This window comes from Myxocyprinus asiaticus, chromosome 11 (assembly GCF_019703515.2).
Source record: "Myxocyprinus asiaticus isolate MX2 ecotype Aquarium Trade chromosome 11, UBuf_Myxa_2, whole genome shotgun sequence".
Taxonomy (NCBI): Eukaryota; Metazoa; Chordata; class Actinopteri; order Cypriniformes; family Catostomidae; genus Myxocyprinus; species Myxocyprinus asiaticus.
This window is the reverse complement of record NC_059354.1, coordinates 44,917,224-44,935,105: the sequence shown is the minus strand read 5'-3', so window position 1 is coordinate 44,935,105 and position 17,882 is coordinate 44,917,224. Positions and strand designations below refer to the sequence as shown.

The following is a 17,882-nucleotide window of genomic DNA, read 5'->3' as shown; positions in this document are numbered from 1 at the left end:
CTCATCTCCGTAACCACATGTACAGCTTGACGGGTGGTTTCGGTAATGCTCACAAGGGAGCTTGTCCCATCTCCCTCATGGAAAAGGTCACACACACACACACACAAACACACACACACACATACACACACACACACACACACACACGGCAGCCCAGGTGAAGACCTGCAGAAATTAGCATGCTTTATGAGAGGGGCCTGGTATCTGGAGCCAGTGTTACTATTTTTTAGGGAAAAAATTCCCAAAAAGTCTCAAGAATAAAAATTATGTCATCATTTACTGACTTTCATGTTGTTCCAAACCTGTTTAACTTTCTTTATTTCTTCGAAAACAAAATATGTTATGCAGCATGTTATTCTCAGTCACCATTCACTTTCATTGCATCTTTTTTTTTCATACAATTAAAGTGAATGGTGACTGAGACCAACGTTCCACCTAACTTCTCCTTTTATGTTCCACTGAAGAAAATACAATGATTAAATGATGAAGAAGTTTATACTTTTTGATAAAATCATCGCTTCAATTAAAGCTAAATTATAAAATTTTCGATCGAATTTATTGTTTTTTTTCCTCGTACATTTTTTTTTTTATTAGACAAAAATGACTCATGAAACTTACTGTAATTAGATTAAAAATTATCACAAATTAAGTTTTCTTTTTGATACAGCGTATATTACAAAATATTAAACCTTTACATCCCGCCATCTTTAAACATGATAATGGCACTCACTGTTTATCTGTTTACTTTAGAGTTTGTTTTTTTTTTTTTGTTTGCATGTTATGGTTTTGTGGGTTTTTTTGTTTAATTTTTATTTAAATTTTTATTTTATTTTTATGTCTGCCGTTGTGGCTTGGGATTTCATTATTGTCAAAAATCAATAAAGATGTTGTTTAAAATTGTACTGGAAAACTGACACTAAAACAGAGTAAAAACTAAATTGAAAGTACAAATTAAAGATAAAATTAAATATGATTAAAAAAAATAACATAAAAAATTCTAAACTGCAATAACCTTGGACCATAGACACATATTTGGTTGGCGGTGATGTTAGTCTTGAAAGTGGCATATTGTAGTCTGATTTGGTTTGTGTGCAATGTAATACACAATGTGTGGTCCTGCCAATGATTTATCACTGTTTTTTTTTTTTTTTTTTTTTTTTTTTTTGGGCGGCACCCACTTGAAGGAGGGATTCCGCCACGTTAGGTCATAAATCTCAGTATCCATGGCCTACTTAGTAAAGCTGAGTTATATCTTTGCATTGATGCCGTCTGATTCATATTTTTTTGTGGTGTGGGGAGTTGCGGTGGGAATGTGATAATGCAAGCTTGCTCTTCTCGGCTAGAACATCATAAGGGAGGATGGAAGATTCTGGCTGCATGGTGGCTCTGCTGCTGTCATACCAAGGACCCCTCTCAGTGTCTGTGGCTTCCCTCAGAGTGCCTGTGGCTTGTGTGTAAAAATCCTAGAGCTTTAATTTGCCCAGGGCCAGACTGGAGGTAGGACTGAAGGAAGGTCTCATTAATAGGTCTCCCAGCCTGAGATCTTTGCCTTAAACCTTTTTGAAAGAAGATATTAATCCCTTTTGAAGACACAGCTGCTAATGATGTGGATATTTTGCATCACCTTTTTTCTTTAAGGGAATACTTCACCAAAAAAAAAAAGAAACTTCTGTCATTATTTACTCAACCTTATGTTGCTCCAAACCTGTATGGGGTTATTTTTACAACAGAACACAAAAGGAGAAATGGTGAAGAGTCTTTACACAGGTCTTCTCCATACAATGATTTATAGTTACCAACTTGTTACGCTCCATAAAAGTAGTCTGTATGACTTATCCTCTACATTTAGAGAGTTCTGAAGCCATACGATAGCTTTGTCTGAGGAAAAGACCAAAATGTAAGTTGTTATTCACAGATAATCTTCCCCTCCAGTGAGCTGTTAACTCAAGAATCGCTGCGATTGCGGGGCCTGGGTAGCTCAGTGGTAAAAGATGCTGGCTACCACCTCTGGAGTTCGCTAGTTCGAATCCCAGGGTGTGCTGAGTGACTCCAGCCAGGTCTCCTAAGCAACCAAATTGGCCCGGTTGCTAGGGAGGGTAGAGTCACATGAGGTAACCTCCTCGTGGTCGCTATAATGTGGTTCGTTCTCGGTGGGGCGTGTGGTGAGTTGAGCGCGGATGTCGCGGTGGATGGCATTAAGCCTCCACACGCGCTATGTCTCAGTGGCAGCGCGCTCAACAAGCCACGTGGTAAGATGCGCGGGTTGATGGTCTCAGACGCGGAGGCAACTGGGATTTATCCTCCGCCACCCGGATTGAGGCAAATCACTACGCGACCACGAGGACTTAAAAGCGCACTGGGAATTGGGCATTCCAAATTGGGTGAAAAAAAAAAGAATCGCTGCGATTGGAGTCAATGAAATGACCTCAAAAACCAGATCAGTCTGATAAATATTATTCTTTTATTTTTTATTTTATTTTTTTCCTGCTGGTTCTTTTCGCACTGAATTAGAGGATGATTACAAGAATATATTTGTCCTTTTTTGGAGCTTGACAGATGTTGTTTTTGAAAAAGACCTGCATGAATTTTCTTGGAAATTCTCTGTTTATGTTCCACAGAATAAATAACACCAAATGGGTTTTGAACGACATGAGGGTGAGGAAAAAAGGACAGAATTTAAATTTTGGGGTGAATTATTCCTTAATCTTTAATCCTTTCAGTTTCATGTTTTCAGACACTGTTTAAAAGGCATTGTGTACTTACATAATATTAAGTGATTTTTAGCTTGTTTTGGATGCCCCTTTGCTTACAATCCTTGCTGCCAACTGCCCACACAGACACACCTTTTTCTCCACAACTCTGAAGAGCTAACCATACCTACTTTGTCCATGAGCTGTTACTTCAACTGGTTTTCTGTGACGCAGACACTGTTATTCTCAAAGCCTGTTGAGGCCTTAGACCCCCTATATGCCACGCAGTGCAGTCAGCTGGGCTTGGTGTGGGCCTTTGGGGCATAATTGAGGTGAGGTTAGGTAGTTTAGGATGGAAAATATGAGGCACAGCTGTGGCTCTTGGCCATCTTAAGAGCTGGGCATGTTGCCCTCTTGTGGTCAGAGAACAAGTGCCATATTCCAGAAGCCAGTGTATTTCCAACCACATCCAACCATAGCTGAAGTAAATTGTGCAACTGAGCACCACAGTTAACGCTATGCAAACAGCTGCATACAAAAGAAACAGTGCTATACATAGTATAGTTTCACATCGATCGAAATCCAGTAAGACCTATTCGCAAACATGCCAAAAAGAGGCCTCATTTCTAGTGATACGTGGGAAAACACACAGGACATGTTCTTAAAAAAAATTAAAATGAAAGAACACGGGTTTTTTTTTGCTTTTTTTTTTTATACTTTGAAAATGCAGTTGTGAGTCTTGAAAATCAGTTTGCTTATATAGGAATATCTAAAGGCAAACATGACCGGTTTGTTTCCTAATATGAAACATCATTGGAACTGGCTGTCTAGCCATTTGAGATGTTTGACTTCTTCCATAGCACGTTAAAGTAAAAAACTTCTCAGTAAAATTTAAATGGGTCACGTAGGTTTTGTGGTCTGCGCCGCGATATCGAGAGAAACCTCTTGATTAGCGCGAGTGATCCCGCACCTTCGTGCTCCAGATATAGCACAGATCATATCATTGCCACAAGTTTTTCTGCTATGGCTCGTGCATAACCAGGCAGATGCGCGACATACAAGAAGCGTACAGTATATAACGCTATGAGAAGCATACAATATATAATGCTTCTGAAGCACTGAATGTGAGAAGAATATCATTAATATGGTCGGTGACCCAAAATTTTGCTTGGGTGGCTGGCGAAAACATTTCAGTGCACGAAAAACCCTGACATTGGATGAGTCTGTAAGAACACTAGGAATGTGTTTACATGCAGAGCGTAATCAGGTTTCTTTTTGGTTTAATTGTTTATTTATTTACCATTTATGCCCTTACCTCTATAAAGCCGTTTACCATTACTCCTATAATGCGTTTACATGACCTCACACTTTTTCATCTTAAGCATAATTGTGTAAGAATGTGCATGTAAATTAAAAAAACGACAAAATCCGGTTTAAGCATTAACCGATTGGCACACGTAAATTTTTGCCCATTAGCCTGATTTTGTGTCCGGATGTAAACACCTTAACCGCCATTCTTACCTGTGTTGTGTGCATGACTGTTTATGTTGTGATGTCAATTTAATTGTTTTTTTTTTTAAGATCTCAAGTAAGTGGGGCCTGGGTAGCTCAGCGAGTAAAGACGCTGACTACCACCCCTGTAGTCGCGAGTTCGAATCCAGGTTGTGCTGAGTGACTCCAGCCAAGTCCCCTAAGCGACAAAATTGGCTCAGTTGTTAGGGAGGGTAGAGTCACATGGGGTAACCTCCTCGTGGTCACTATAATGTGGTTCGCTCTCAGTGGGGCGCGTGGTGAGTTGTGAGTGGATGCAGTGGAGAATAGCTTGAAGCCTCCACATGCGCTACATCTCCGCGGTAACGCGCTCAACAAGCCACGTGATAAGATGCGCGGATTGACGTCTCAGACGCGGAGGCAACTGAGAGTCGTCCTCCGCCACCCGGATTGAGACAAGTCATTACGCCACCACGAGGACTTAGAGCGCATTGGGAATTGGGCATTCCAAATTGGGGAGAAAAAGGGGAAAAGAAGACAAAAAAAAGATCTCATGTAAGCTTTTTTCTTGCATTGTCCGATTTTCTTTGAATAAGCTGATTTTTGGTAGGAATCGGCATATTGCTGTGCATGTAAACGCACTCAGTGTTTACTGTTGACAGTGTAACCATGGTAACACTACATTTGAATGCAAGTTGAAATATATTTAAACCTTGATGATTACACCGTAAACCTCTACGGAAGGGAATCTTCATTAACAGATCACTGCCATAGAGTCACAGCCATCCACAAATCCAGTCTGTCCTATCAACTACACCTACACACAATGCAGCAAAGAGCAGCCAAGCCTCCCGCACCACCAAGCCCAGTTACATATCCAGTTTCTGTCCAGCTGCAGTTCAGAGAGAGAAATCTGTCATCTTAATATAGCCTCACAGCTGTGAGCCCAGAAAGAATGCAGGGCCTGGCCGCAGTCATAAACTCAAGTCAGAATATCCTCCAGCCTAATCAATGTGCATGTCGTCGTCTTCCGAAGTGAGCTTTGACGACCCCTACAAAGCCCAATCGTCAATGCCAAGATAAACAGAATCGTAGGGTGCGTGCATGTGTTTATGTATGTATGTGTACATTGTATGCGTCTTACAGACAGCTACAACTGGTGGGATTGTTTTCACGCCATGCACACACCCCAATCATGTTGTCATATGACCTCTGCCGAGCTCCAGGCCAGCGAGTCCAACGGCTGTCTGTGCAACAGGCAATCTTGGTTAGGAATCGTTAAACCTACTGTTACATGCTAAATCTGGTCTTGTTGCTTGGAATCTAAATGTTTCTTCCCTTCCCATGATCGTGATGGGGGTTTTGGGGGAGTTTAGACACTATTTAACATAACAATATCACTGCTTAACATTAATCTATGGGTTATTTGACGTGTTTACAAGAATAGTTCACCCGAAAATTAACTTTCTGATGTTTTTACTCACCATTGTGTCATTCCAAACCTGTATGACTTTGTCTTCGGTGGAACACAAAAGGAGATGTTTTGAAGAATGCACTGGCTTCTGTTTTTCGTACAATGAAAGTGAATGGTGACTGGCGCTTTTGAGCTTCAAAAATACCGCAAAAGCATCATAAAAGTGCTCCATTTGACTTGTACGCTATATTCCAAGTCTTCTTAAGATGTACGATATCTTTGTGTGAGAAATGGACCAAAATTTTAGTTGTTATTTGCTGATAACCTCCAGTGAGCTGTTAACCGTTAATGATTGAGTTGACCACAGTTCAGTCCGATTCATGAATGAATTATTTAGACCAGTTTGGACAACCAAATCAACTGATTCATGGAAACGATCTGACTCAAAAGAACAATTGCAATTGACATTGCTACTTCTGAAATTAGTTCTCATAAATGCACCAAGGAAAACTATGGCGGATGTCACAATTTTCAGTGAATAATGACTTAAATTTAGGTCTGTTCCTCACATAAAGTTATTGTATTGCTTCAGAGGACTTGGAATATAGTGTACAATAGTACTTTTGCATCCTTTTTGAAGCTTGGAAGCTCCAGTCCTCTTTCATTGTTATTATAGGGAAAAGAGCATCCAGAATATTCTCCATAATTTCTTCTTTTGTGTTGCATGGAAGAAAGAAATCGAATGGGTTTGGAATGACATGAGAGCACATAAATGACAGATTTTTTTAGTTTGGGTGAACTCTCCCTTTAATAAGAATTCCCTGTTTGACACCGTTTGTACCTTTGTGCTTTTTTTATTTTTTTATAGAACGGTGGTCATGCCAATTGCCAACGAGTTTGCTCCAGACGTTGTGCTGGTTTCTTCTGGTTTTGATGCTGTGGAGGGGCATCCATCACCTCTGGGAGGATACAAACTAACGGCCAAATGTAAGTATTTTCTCTCTTTCCCTGCAGTTAGGAGGAATCTCATGGGATAAAGTTGTCTTCCCACTCTTTAGGCTTCAGTGCAAAAAAATGAGTCATTGACAAATCTGCCTCTGTCCCTCTCTCTCTCTGTAACAAACTCACTCTCGCTTGTTCTCTTTCATTATTCATGTCTAAAAGCTTCATTTCAGTCAAATGTATCGTGCTAATGCCACAAAAACAAGAGACCACACTCTTGTACCAGGCACTATCCAAGAATAAGGTACAAAACAGAGCCTGAAAGCCTGAAAAAGGTTTTTATTTTTTATTTTTTTGCAACCATTCAGTTGCAACCAAATGTCTAAATACAGTTGAAAACCCTTTTATTATTATTATTATTATTATTGTTATTGATAAACTTATATTTAAAGTTACATTTAAGTTATGTATTTGATTATTTTTTTTCTTGTGTAACAAGGTTGAAGGTTGAGCTTGACAAATGCAGTCAACACTAAAATATGTGTAAAAAAATGGAAACAGATTATTTACGGATTCTATATTAAACAGATTATCTTCCCGGCATGATATACAAAGGGTCAAAAAGAGATTACAGTATTTCTTGGGTGTCACAATTTTAAAGGAATTGTTCTCCCAAAAATGAAGATTCTGTCATAATTTACTCACCCTCATGTTTTTTCAAACCCGTATGACTCTCTTTCTAATGCAGAACACAAAAGGAGAATTTTTTTATGAATATCCTGTTCTGTTTTTTCAACACAAAGTCAGTTGATACAGCTTAAAAAAGGACCCAGCCGGGGCCTGGGTAGCTCAGCGAGTACTGACGCTGACTACCACCCCTGGAGTCGCGAGTTCGAATCCAGGAAGTACTGAGTGACTCCAGCCAAGTCTCCTAAGCAGACAAATTGGCCCGGTTGCTAGGGAGGGTAGAGTCACATGGGGTAACCTCCTTGTGGTTGCTATAATGTGTGGTTCTTGCTCTCGGTGGGGCGCATGGTGAGTTGTACGTGGATCCCGCGGAGAATAGCGTGAAGCCTCCACATGCGCTATGTCTCCGTGGTAACGCGCTCAACAAACCACGTGATAAGATGCGTGGATCTATGGTCTCAGACGTGGAGGCAACTGAGATTCGTCCTCCGCCACCCGGATTGAAGCGAGTCACTACGCCACCATGAGGACTTAGAGCGCATTGGTAATTGGGCATTCCATATTGGGGAGAAAAGGAGAAAAAAATTACAAAAAATTAAAAAGGACCCAAAAGTATCATTTAATTATTAATGTAGCTACTATGTCATACCGTGTTCTAAAGGCATACGAGAGGTTTTGGTGAGAAACAGCCTGAAATGTAAGTCATATTTAAGGCAATGCAAGTTCTCGTGTTAACATGCATGCCACTGTGAACGAGCTTCTCTTATAAATGTTCAACGAACGTCGAGATTTCCACTGAAAATCCAAACCAAAAGTGATCATATGTCTTGAAAAGACTTGAGATATGATGCACGAGTTGCATGGACTACCTTTATGATACTTTTGGGTCCTTTTTTAAGCATTAAAGTCGCTATCCACTGCCACTGTATTGAAAATAGGGACAGGGATAATCATTTTTTCAATCAGTTTTTGTTCTGCATAATAAAAGAAAGTCATAAAGGTTTGGAACAGCATGAATTTATTTTATTTTTTGTAACATGTTAAGTAATAAAACACACCAGAGTGTATTGTATTCATGGAATATTCCACCAGTCATCTTTTCTCATACTTCCAGATCCCTGACGTTTTTCCCTTTTTCCCCATCTGTGCGTAACATCAAGATGGCATTCCAGGCTTGTTTCTAAATAAACATTTAATTGTAGTACACTTGTTATTGGGGTCCAAAAGGGTGCTTTTATCCTGTTAGTGGGCTCTGCTTACATCTTCAAGCTGGCTTTTATAGATTACATCTCCTGGTGAAGGCTGAGAGTGCTTTAATGCATGCACACTAAAGTACAAACACTGTTCTGCTTTTGCAGGGAGTGGGAGTCTGCTACTCTTAAAACATTTGCCTAGAGTCTAAAGAAAGACAGCTTCTCCAGTCTGAATTGGTGACATTCCTGCCGATAAAAGTAACTTTAAATCAGATTTCAGCCACCGGCTGATCTTAGGACAGCCCAATGACCTGTGACAGCATTGAGTTTCTTTTTTCTGCATGCTTATCTTAAGAAAGATACACACAAGCACAATACCCGCTTACCAGGGTCAGGAATTAAGCAGGGCACTGGGCCAAAATAGCCCATACTTTAGTTCACCCAAAAATGAAAATTCTCTCATCATTTACTCACCCTCATGCCATCCCAGATGTGTATGACTTTTTTGCTTCTGCTGAACACAAACAAAGATTTTTAGAAGCAACATCTCAGCTCTGTAGGTCCATACAATGTAAATAAATGGTGACCAAAACTTTAAAGTTCCAGAAAGCACATAAAAGGCTGTCTAAAAATAATCCATACGACTCCAGTTGTTTAGGAAGAGTAATCACGCATCAAATCATGATCGCCGAGATTTATGGTGAAAAAGGAGTTATATTTTGGTCTGTTCTCAGCCAAAATCAATTGGATCCATTAAGAAGACATGTATTCAACCACTGAAGTCATATGGATTACTTTTATGCTGCTTTTATATGCTTTTTGGTCCTTCAAAGTTCTGGCCACCATTCACTTGCACTGTATGGACTTACAGAGCTGAGATATTCTTCTAAAAATCTTTGTTTGTGTTCTGCAGAAGAAAGTCATGCACTTCTGGGATGGCAAGAGGGTAAGTAAATGATTTCATTTTGGGTGAACTATTCCTTAAAAATCTAACATTCAGTATATTTTAGAATATTCTAAATATTTATATTTTAGAATATATAAGCCAATCTAGTTATTTGTTTAGTGCCTTTATAGACATTGTAGTGACCTGTAGCTTTAAGATATCTGTATTGTTGAACTGTGTTGCTAATATGCAATTGTTTTTGATAAAATAAAAATAAAAACAGAAGCTAAAATCAGCTATTAAAACATTCCCAACATCTCTGATCTAACATAAGGATCGGACAATTATGTAAAATGTAGTCCAGCTGGACCTGTATATATAATGTGTGTGTTTGTGTGTGTGTATATATGTATGTGTGTGTGTGTGTGTGTGTGTGTGTATATATATATATATATATATATATACATATATAATATATATATATATATATATATATATATAGGTGGTGCGGGACTTTCACTGAAAAAGTGACTGATTCAAATTGCTAACCTGAGCACCTGAGTTCACACTCTCAGTTCCTTTCGGGTGATTCATGAAAAAGACCTGGTTCAAAAGAGTCATTTGGTCACGACTCTCTCGCACTGGGTTTGTTGTTGCATGCGGTGCAGCGAGCTCAACAGAATGGAAGAAAAGTGGCTCGAGACACATTGGTGCACGCTGTAAAGATGTATTCAATAATTCACAAGATATCTGACGAAACCGCATGTGAACGCACACAACCCGACTGTCGCCAGTGGCAACTAGATTTTAAATTATAATCGCAATCAATTATTTTTTGGCCGCATTTGCAACAAATTTTAGTCACAGTCTGGAGCCTTGTAAAGTCTACCCAATATAACTTAGATTGCAAAAAAGGACAAATTTACTTTTAAATATTGGGTAAAATTAACCTGAAAAAAACTGTACGTATTTTTTAATACGTATTCCCCCCCATCCCCCCTTCCCTACCCCCCATTATTATTGTTGATTTTGTAGACTAGACTAAACTAAATCTATTTCAATTACGGTACTCACACAAAACACAAAAGTAATTGTTAATTATATGTATTGACCAATATATGTACAGATGGGTTGACTAAACAAAACTCTTTCACAGAGAATAATCTTTGAATGTTTAAACACACAATATGTTAAAAACTTTAATACATAACAATCACATCTGATCTGGCATCCAGTTCTTTAAAAAAAATGTCCTTTTAACAGTGCACAAGCCTTGTTGCTGCATTTATTCAGTACTTCATTGTCCTCAAAATGATAGCAGAAGAAAGACAGAAAGATTTCCATATTACACAAGTATATAACAGCTGATTCTGTGTTGAATTCAAATGGGCTGCGCAACTCGCACTGTGTTTACTACTGAGGGCGCGAGCGCAATGCAGGTTCGTCGGTTGAGAGACCGGTGGTTGTCCTGTTCTGCTCTCGCGCTGCGGCCGGCGGATGCGCTGCACGCTTTAATCCCGATGGCTAGTCTATACTTATGATAACGTAAAGTTTGGTTACACTTTAATTGCAAAACAATAAATTGAATGTTACTTTATCACATTATCTTAACCCCTGACAAAGGATTTTATTCAGCCCTTTGTAAAATGTTCCTGAGCTGGCAGCAGCTGGATCTATATGAACTTGTTAAGTCTTATCCACTCGGATAAAAAAAACAGTATAAAACTCACATAAATGTCAGATTCCTTTCAATTTGCCAAGTATAATATATTAAAAAAAAAAATATGTCTTATCCTTAAATTCTGTGTCCAAATGCCATTTTTCTGTTGAGCCTGCTGGATGTCTGTTATTTCTGTCACCGGCCGAGTCTCTTATCGTGGAAAACGCATGTGCTCATGCGTACGTGAAATCGATTTTTATGAGGCTTTTGTATGTGGTTGTTTTTAATTGAATTATTAGAAAACATTTTGTGTAATTTTATCAAAGGAAATATAATGCTTCTAATTAAAGAAATATTTTACTGTTAATTATTAAGTAAATCTACCTAAAATTATTAGGTAAACTGAAGATCTTATTTCCTTTGTAAATTTTAACCAATGTTTAGGAATAGTAATTAACACCCCCCAAATTGTTTTATTTTTTTTTATTTATTTTTTTTGCATTTTGTGTTTGGTGCATGCAAAATACTGCACAACGTGTGTTTTGAGTTCTCAATCACAGAATTTCACTTGTTGAGTTGAATTGGACAGTTTCTTCTCTCATAGGCTGTTGATCTGTATACAGAACATCTCATTGGACAAAGTGTGTGTAGATGGGCCCTATCATGGCAATGAAAAATTAACAATAGATATATTCATCTAAGAGAGTCCTATACTAAGAGTCAGATGCATAGTTGCCTGGACCCAGAATACTAAGCCACATTTATTAAAGTTAAACCTGCCTTGTATTATATGTTTAGGCCCTGTAAATCCAGAATACCATCTCTTTAAAAGAGAAAATGTGATGTAATACTCCCTCTCTCTGTCTTTTCTTCATTCTGTGGGTCCTTTGATCAAAGGCCAGCAACCAGAGTTTCTGGGCGAGTTCTAACCCCCACTTGCATTTCGTGTCTCCCCATTGGCAGGTTTTGGCTACTTGACCAAGCAGCTGATGGGACTGGCCGGTGGCCGGCTGGTGCTCGCCCTGGAGGGGGGTCATGACCTCACAGCCATTTGCGATGCCTCTGAAGCATGTGTTTCTGCTTTGCTTGGAAACGAGGTAAGAGCAGACTGCAGATCAGATGGGAGGAATGAATATGGCTTTGGGAATGGAGGAAAAGATGGAGGGATTTCACAGAATGACAACACCCTCCAGGGCTCATTAAAAAGGAATTTTTTTTTTTTTTTTTTTTTTTTTTTTTTTTTCTGTTGGTAGATTATATTTTGTCTTGCCCTGGTAACATTTTCACTGGCCTTAAAGGGGTCCTGTCATGAATATTTATTTATTTATTTATTTATTTTTATCTTTGAGGTTCACTTATACTGTAATGCTTGTAATAGAGCTGTCAGTAGTTTAAAATGTTTAATCGCGATTAATCTCAGATTTTAAAAGTGCTGAAATTTGTCTCTATATATACTTATTTCCTGCCAAAATGCATTTATTTCCTTCTTTAGAAAGAACAACATACTAGAACAAAACAATATGTAACAATGATGCTTTATTAACATTTTCCGAACTCCACAGTACATAGACAGAAATTCACTAAAACAGCACCAGTTTAAGTAACATTAAATATTTCCCAAAGACTAAGTGGGATGTTGACTGATTGATAGAACTACTACTAACTACTATTTAATTGCAATGCACATTAAATCTCTTAAACCCTCATCCTCCACAATATTTATTGTCATCAGTCTGTCTTTTCACTTTGAATATGGAATGCACATGATTTGTTTCAGGGCAGCAAGTGGCGCGTTGAACTCTATATAAAAAGCGCGTCTTGTTCTGCTTTTAGTGCTGGCACTGCCGATGGAAATATAATTAATTCGAATTGTCTGGTAATCATTAGCTGACGCTTCAGAAGCTCGGCGGCAACAGGTACAAAGTTGAAATTGTGTTAAATTTGGGCGGAGCATCAACAGACTGTGTCAAACAGAATCTAGTGTCAAATCGGTACATGCCTTAATCACGATTAAGAAAAAATTAATGCGTATACATTTTAAATGCGTTAACGCGTTAATGCTGACAACACTAGTTAGTAATGTTTTCTGCACAAAAACAGTCATAATGTAGCATTACTTGACACTTTTCCTACTATGCCTTTGGCCCACTGTCTGAAACGCTTGGTTTTCTGTGTACTGCACCTTCAAGACACGCCCACTGGTTTGATTGGCTATCATTGAAAAGCAAACACCCTCCCGCCAATACAAGTGTGGAACTGTATTTTTTTCCAAGAATTAAACAATTAAAACTTGCGAGCGATTTACTAAATCCCCTAAAAGCACTCATTGCAGGCAATCAATGATATGAGCGTACTGTATGTCACAATTTAAATGTAAAGCACACAATCAAATTACAACAGTTGTTCGACTGAAGTAACAATAGAAAACTGAACAAAATCATCACACTGTTGCTCCCCAATTCTTACCAGGCATACAAGATTTCTTGATATAAAAACAATTAAAACAGTGTAAATAGCTCAAACTAACACAATTTTGTACATATCAAGCAAACACAGGCAGATGAAACATTAGAATTACACTTGTTACTCACCGGCATTACGTTGTGTCCTGTCCAATATTGTTGCCAATTCTTCATCTTTCAATACAAGTTTCTTTGCATAGCCTGAATCCTTGGTTCTCAGAAGAATTCATTTCATTCATGAATCCAAAGAATCCAAACCTTTATCCCCATATTGATTCGTTCAGGACCTTATGAATTAGTCATTCATTCCTAACGTTGGGATCTCTAGGAAGGTTATGCAGGATCAAAACAAAGTCTGGGGACCTAACTTTACTCTTTTCGATGGTTAAAAGCAAACTACAGTTACAATAGTACCACTTTCAATGTTGCAGTATCCCAGCTGCTCTCTCTGTCAACTCACCGGCCATGACAAACTCAAACTCACTCAATTAGTTGAGCTAATGTTGTTACTTAATACTCAGTCGGTCGTTTACAACATATACTAATAAACTTTTAACATTAAAATTTGTACATGTTATAATTAGTTAATGCATTAAGAACTTTTAATGGAGTTTACAACTTGCAATTAATGCTTTAAATTATACAGCTATATAGTGTAACTCCATACTGGACACTTGACAGGCATAGACATGACAGGACACTGTCAGAAAGATGTCGTGAATACTGTTTTATTTTTTTATTTTTTTTAAACACGACGTGTCAAGTTCAAAATACATGTTCAAGTTTTAAAAAATGCATCGCAAGTCCCCTGCATTGTTTTCCTGTCTGCTGTGCTTCATTTAATGCGAGAACACATCCTCTGGGTGCAATCCCTTACTCACTTACTTGCTCAGCAGCACTATGAACATACAGTACAGTATATACTGAATTGACAGCATAAATGCAGCACCGGCCTGACTGAGCAAGTGACGGTTCCTTTAACTGGCCCACCTCCTCACACTGGCCCCAGGTCGTCAGGCCATCCTTATTGTCCCGCCCTGCCCTCTGTCCTCCTACTCACTTTTAGTATAGGGTGTCACAGACTGGATGTTTGTCAGGGTGTGTAGTTAGAAGCACTCCCTTTGTGTTGGCCAACCACCAAGATTCAGCAATCACAGTCCAGTCTGAGAGAGCGAGGAAAAGAAAAGCTAACAGATCACTGTCCGCACACAGAAAAACAAGACAAATAATGCTGTTGGGGATGAATCATCCACTTGACTCTTTGAATCATTTCTTTGCTTTTCTCATCTCCCATCTCCTCGTGCTCTGTCCCTGTCACTACTATTATTTCTGTCTTTCATTCAAGACCTTTCTAACTCTAAATCAAATATACTCTCCTTTATTTTATTTGTTCTGTCTGTTCCGCCTCCTCAAAGTGGAAATTGTGTTCAGGAGTTTAGTTTTACACTTGTATTTAATATGTGTTCTCCGCAGGAATTTATAGAGCCCTCTTTGTAGAGCTGACTTTATAAAAATAGAGTGGTCAGTCATACTGTGTGTGATGATGTATTTGACAGAGTTGGATGCTAAAAACAGTTCTAAGTGAGTTTAAAGTCTTTCAAACGTAAGAAAATGTGCATATTTTGAGAGAGTGACACGCAGCAACCCAAGAGTATGCCATACAGCGTTTATTTTAGTTGGCTAAAATGAATACCCCTCCCAAAAATGAAAATCTGCCATCATTTACTCACCTTCATGTCATTCCAAACTCATATGACTTTTATTTGTTAATGGAACTCAAAAGGTGATTTTTTTAATGAATATTGCAGTTCGTATAGTCAGTACAATAGCAGTGGAAAGTCCCATACTTTTAAAGTTTAAAAATGGACCCAAAAGTATCATAAAAGTAGTTCGTGCATCATATTCCAAGACTTCTGAAGGCATATGATAGGTTTTGGTGAGAAACAATCTGAAATTTAAGTAGGTTAAGAGAGAACCCGCTGGAACCATTCACACTGGCACAATGTGGCTCTTAAAATCTCTTTCAATAGCATCCAGTTGCTAGAATAAAGGGCCAACCCATGTGGATCCCATCGTTTACACTTGCGCCGAGATTATACGGCTTCCCAGAGGTTAGCTGTAGCTGACCATGTGAAATAAAGCGCCTAGCACCGTGAGGAATGGTTTTGCCACTTTTACCGTCAGATGAGAGAGGACGGGCCTCATTTCTGGTGTTATTGTAGCTCTTGAGACAAGCCTGTGAATACATTCCTGGAACAGTAAAAAGTTTGCTGGCTTGACTCCATGTGGAATTCTGGAGATGAGGAGAAAATAAATGGTACAATTAGACAGCGTGATCTCTGTGTTACTTGTGCACCAGGAATTAGATGTACAGATATTATATGCGGGGAGTTGATGTATTTTGGGGGGCTTTTTGCCACATTTTATTGATAGACATAGTTGTACAGAGAGATAGGAAATAGGAAAGGGAAAAGAGAGAGACATGTCCCTGCCAGACTCGAACCCAGGTCTCCCTTGAGCAAAACAGCTCAATGTTTGGCAGATTCATGCATGCAGTGATATTGTTTCTGCAACATTCATGATAATGCAGCATGCATTGGCATGAATAATGAAAAAAAGTTTAGAGGAAAACACTGAACTGCCAACTAGTCAACTACTTAACTAGTCAACTAGTAAAAATTAGTCGTGCATCTCCTTGTGTGTCCCGTACCACACATGGACAAGAGAGGTGGGCTGCCTTTTCTTTTACCCGCAAGGCACTGAGTGCCTCCACGGCTATAAATCAGAAAATATATACACTAACTGAACTGAACCTTAGAGGGGAACTGCATACTGACGGTCTTAATGCAATAACCATAATCGGTTTACCTGTGCCAGTGTATGCCTTTTACTCGGGTCACTGGAACGGTGAAGGCAAAATGGGAGTCTGGAGGTCTGCCTGGCGCTGCCTTCATCTCCAATTTGCCCCGTGGAAAGGTTTGTTGTCATAGCATGAAAAGCAGAGGAGACAGAGGTATTGAGCAATCAAAACTGCTTGGTAAGAGCCTGTTTAAATACAGTTTTAGCTGCCTATAGATGAAATTAATGTTTACAATAAAACGCTAGGCGGCAGCACCTCTTGTTTTGTTTTTTGTTTTGTTTTTTAAATCACAGAAAAGAACTGTGTTCAGTGGCCACTTTGCTTGAAAAAATGCCCAAAAAATGTTGTTTGTTGGGCATTTTTTACAAAGTTTAAACTTGTTTTGCCAATGGTTCAGAAAGAACCTACATATATTTATTCACTGTAAACCATAGATATCCATTTACAACATTATTACATTATATAATGTTTAAAAGATTATTATAACTGCAGCGCTTCCCATATCCACCATTGAAATCTGCTGCCCAAAAGAATCCAGAAACGCAGTTGCCTGCGGTGTGACATCATGGTAATTTGATCTATAGAGTGCACTCCCTGGAGAGATGTTCAGATGGGGGCTCAAAGTTAAAGCGGCATCTCACGCTTGCCCTCTCTTCTCTTTTAGCTTTCAGACACTGACATAGCAGCCCATCTGAAAGCAGTTAGTTTCACACCTCTTGCAGACAGGGTCAATGACGGCAAGAGAGACAGAGGCAGACTTAAAGTAATCAAAGGAAATTGGGATCCACAAAGTACAGATGAAGCGTATGCCATAAACAGGGTCTAAAAAGGGTTCAAGGAATAAAAACTAAAACCGAAAAGAACGACATTTTTTGCAGAACGTAACCGAAATTGGGAACAAATTTATAGCTGTGTGGGTTTGTCACAGTAAATTTCTTTTACACCACTTCATGTTGCCCCAAAAAATGAAGCATGTGTTTTGATACTGAAAGAAACTGCTGCATCACACATTTCTTTGCCTAATTGCCCATTGTGGATGTCGCATTCCGTGAATGAAGACCTTTTTAACAACTATGTATAATTACTACATACACTGTACATGCACGGCTAATCCAGATACATGGAAAACATTATTACAGGTAAAAAGTACTTCTCTCAGTTGTTTCCAAGTCTTCACTGAATTATTGTTAAATATGATGCATTAATACTGATTTGATGCTGCCGCGTTTTGACTGAAAAGCAGATCTTTAATTATAATTAACTGTTAATTAACTGAATGTTTTTTATTATTTCTATGCTGATAAATAGGGCTGCAACTAACGATTATTTTGATAATCGATTAATCTAACGATTATCAGAACGATTATTTTGATAATCGATTAATCTAACGATTATCATGACACAGTGTGCATCAGCCGGGTGCAGTTTCAATTAGAGCCCGACCGATATGGGATTTTTGAGACCAATACCAATTTTAGAGAGGGAAAATTCACCGATTACCAATATGGTGACCGATATAGCTAATTTTTGAGCTGGAATGAAAACAGACTCTTCTATGTGGATTTTTCACCGATTTTGCACCGATATGACTATGCAA

General features: G+C 38.7%; 1 protein-coding gene across 3 annotated transcripts in view; it reads left to right on the top strand.

The window, feature by feature from the left end:
- LOC127448106 (histone deacetylase 4-like) overlaps window positions 1–17,882 on the top strand; it is a 288,908-nt gene that overhangs the window by 253,366 nt on the left and 17,660 nt on the right. For all 3 annotated transcript variants that reach the window (XM_051710403.1, XM_051710401.1, XM_051710402.1), the window contains 2 exons: window positions 6,464–6,582; window positions 11,927–12,060. In XM_051710403.1, coding sequence (XP_051566363.1) covers window positions 6,464–6,582; window positions 11,927–12,060 — 253 coding nt within the window. The remainder of the gene's footprint in view (window positions 1–6,463; window positions 6,583–11,926; window positions 12,061–17,882) is intronic.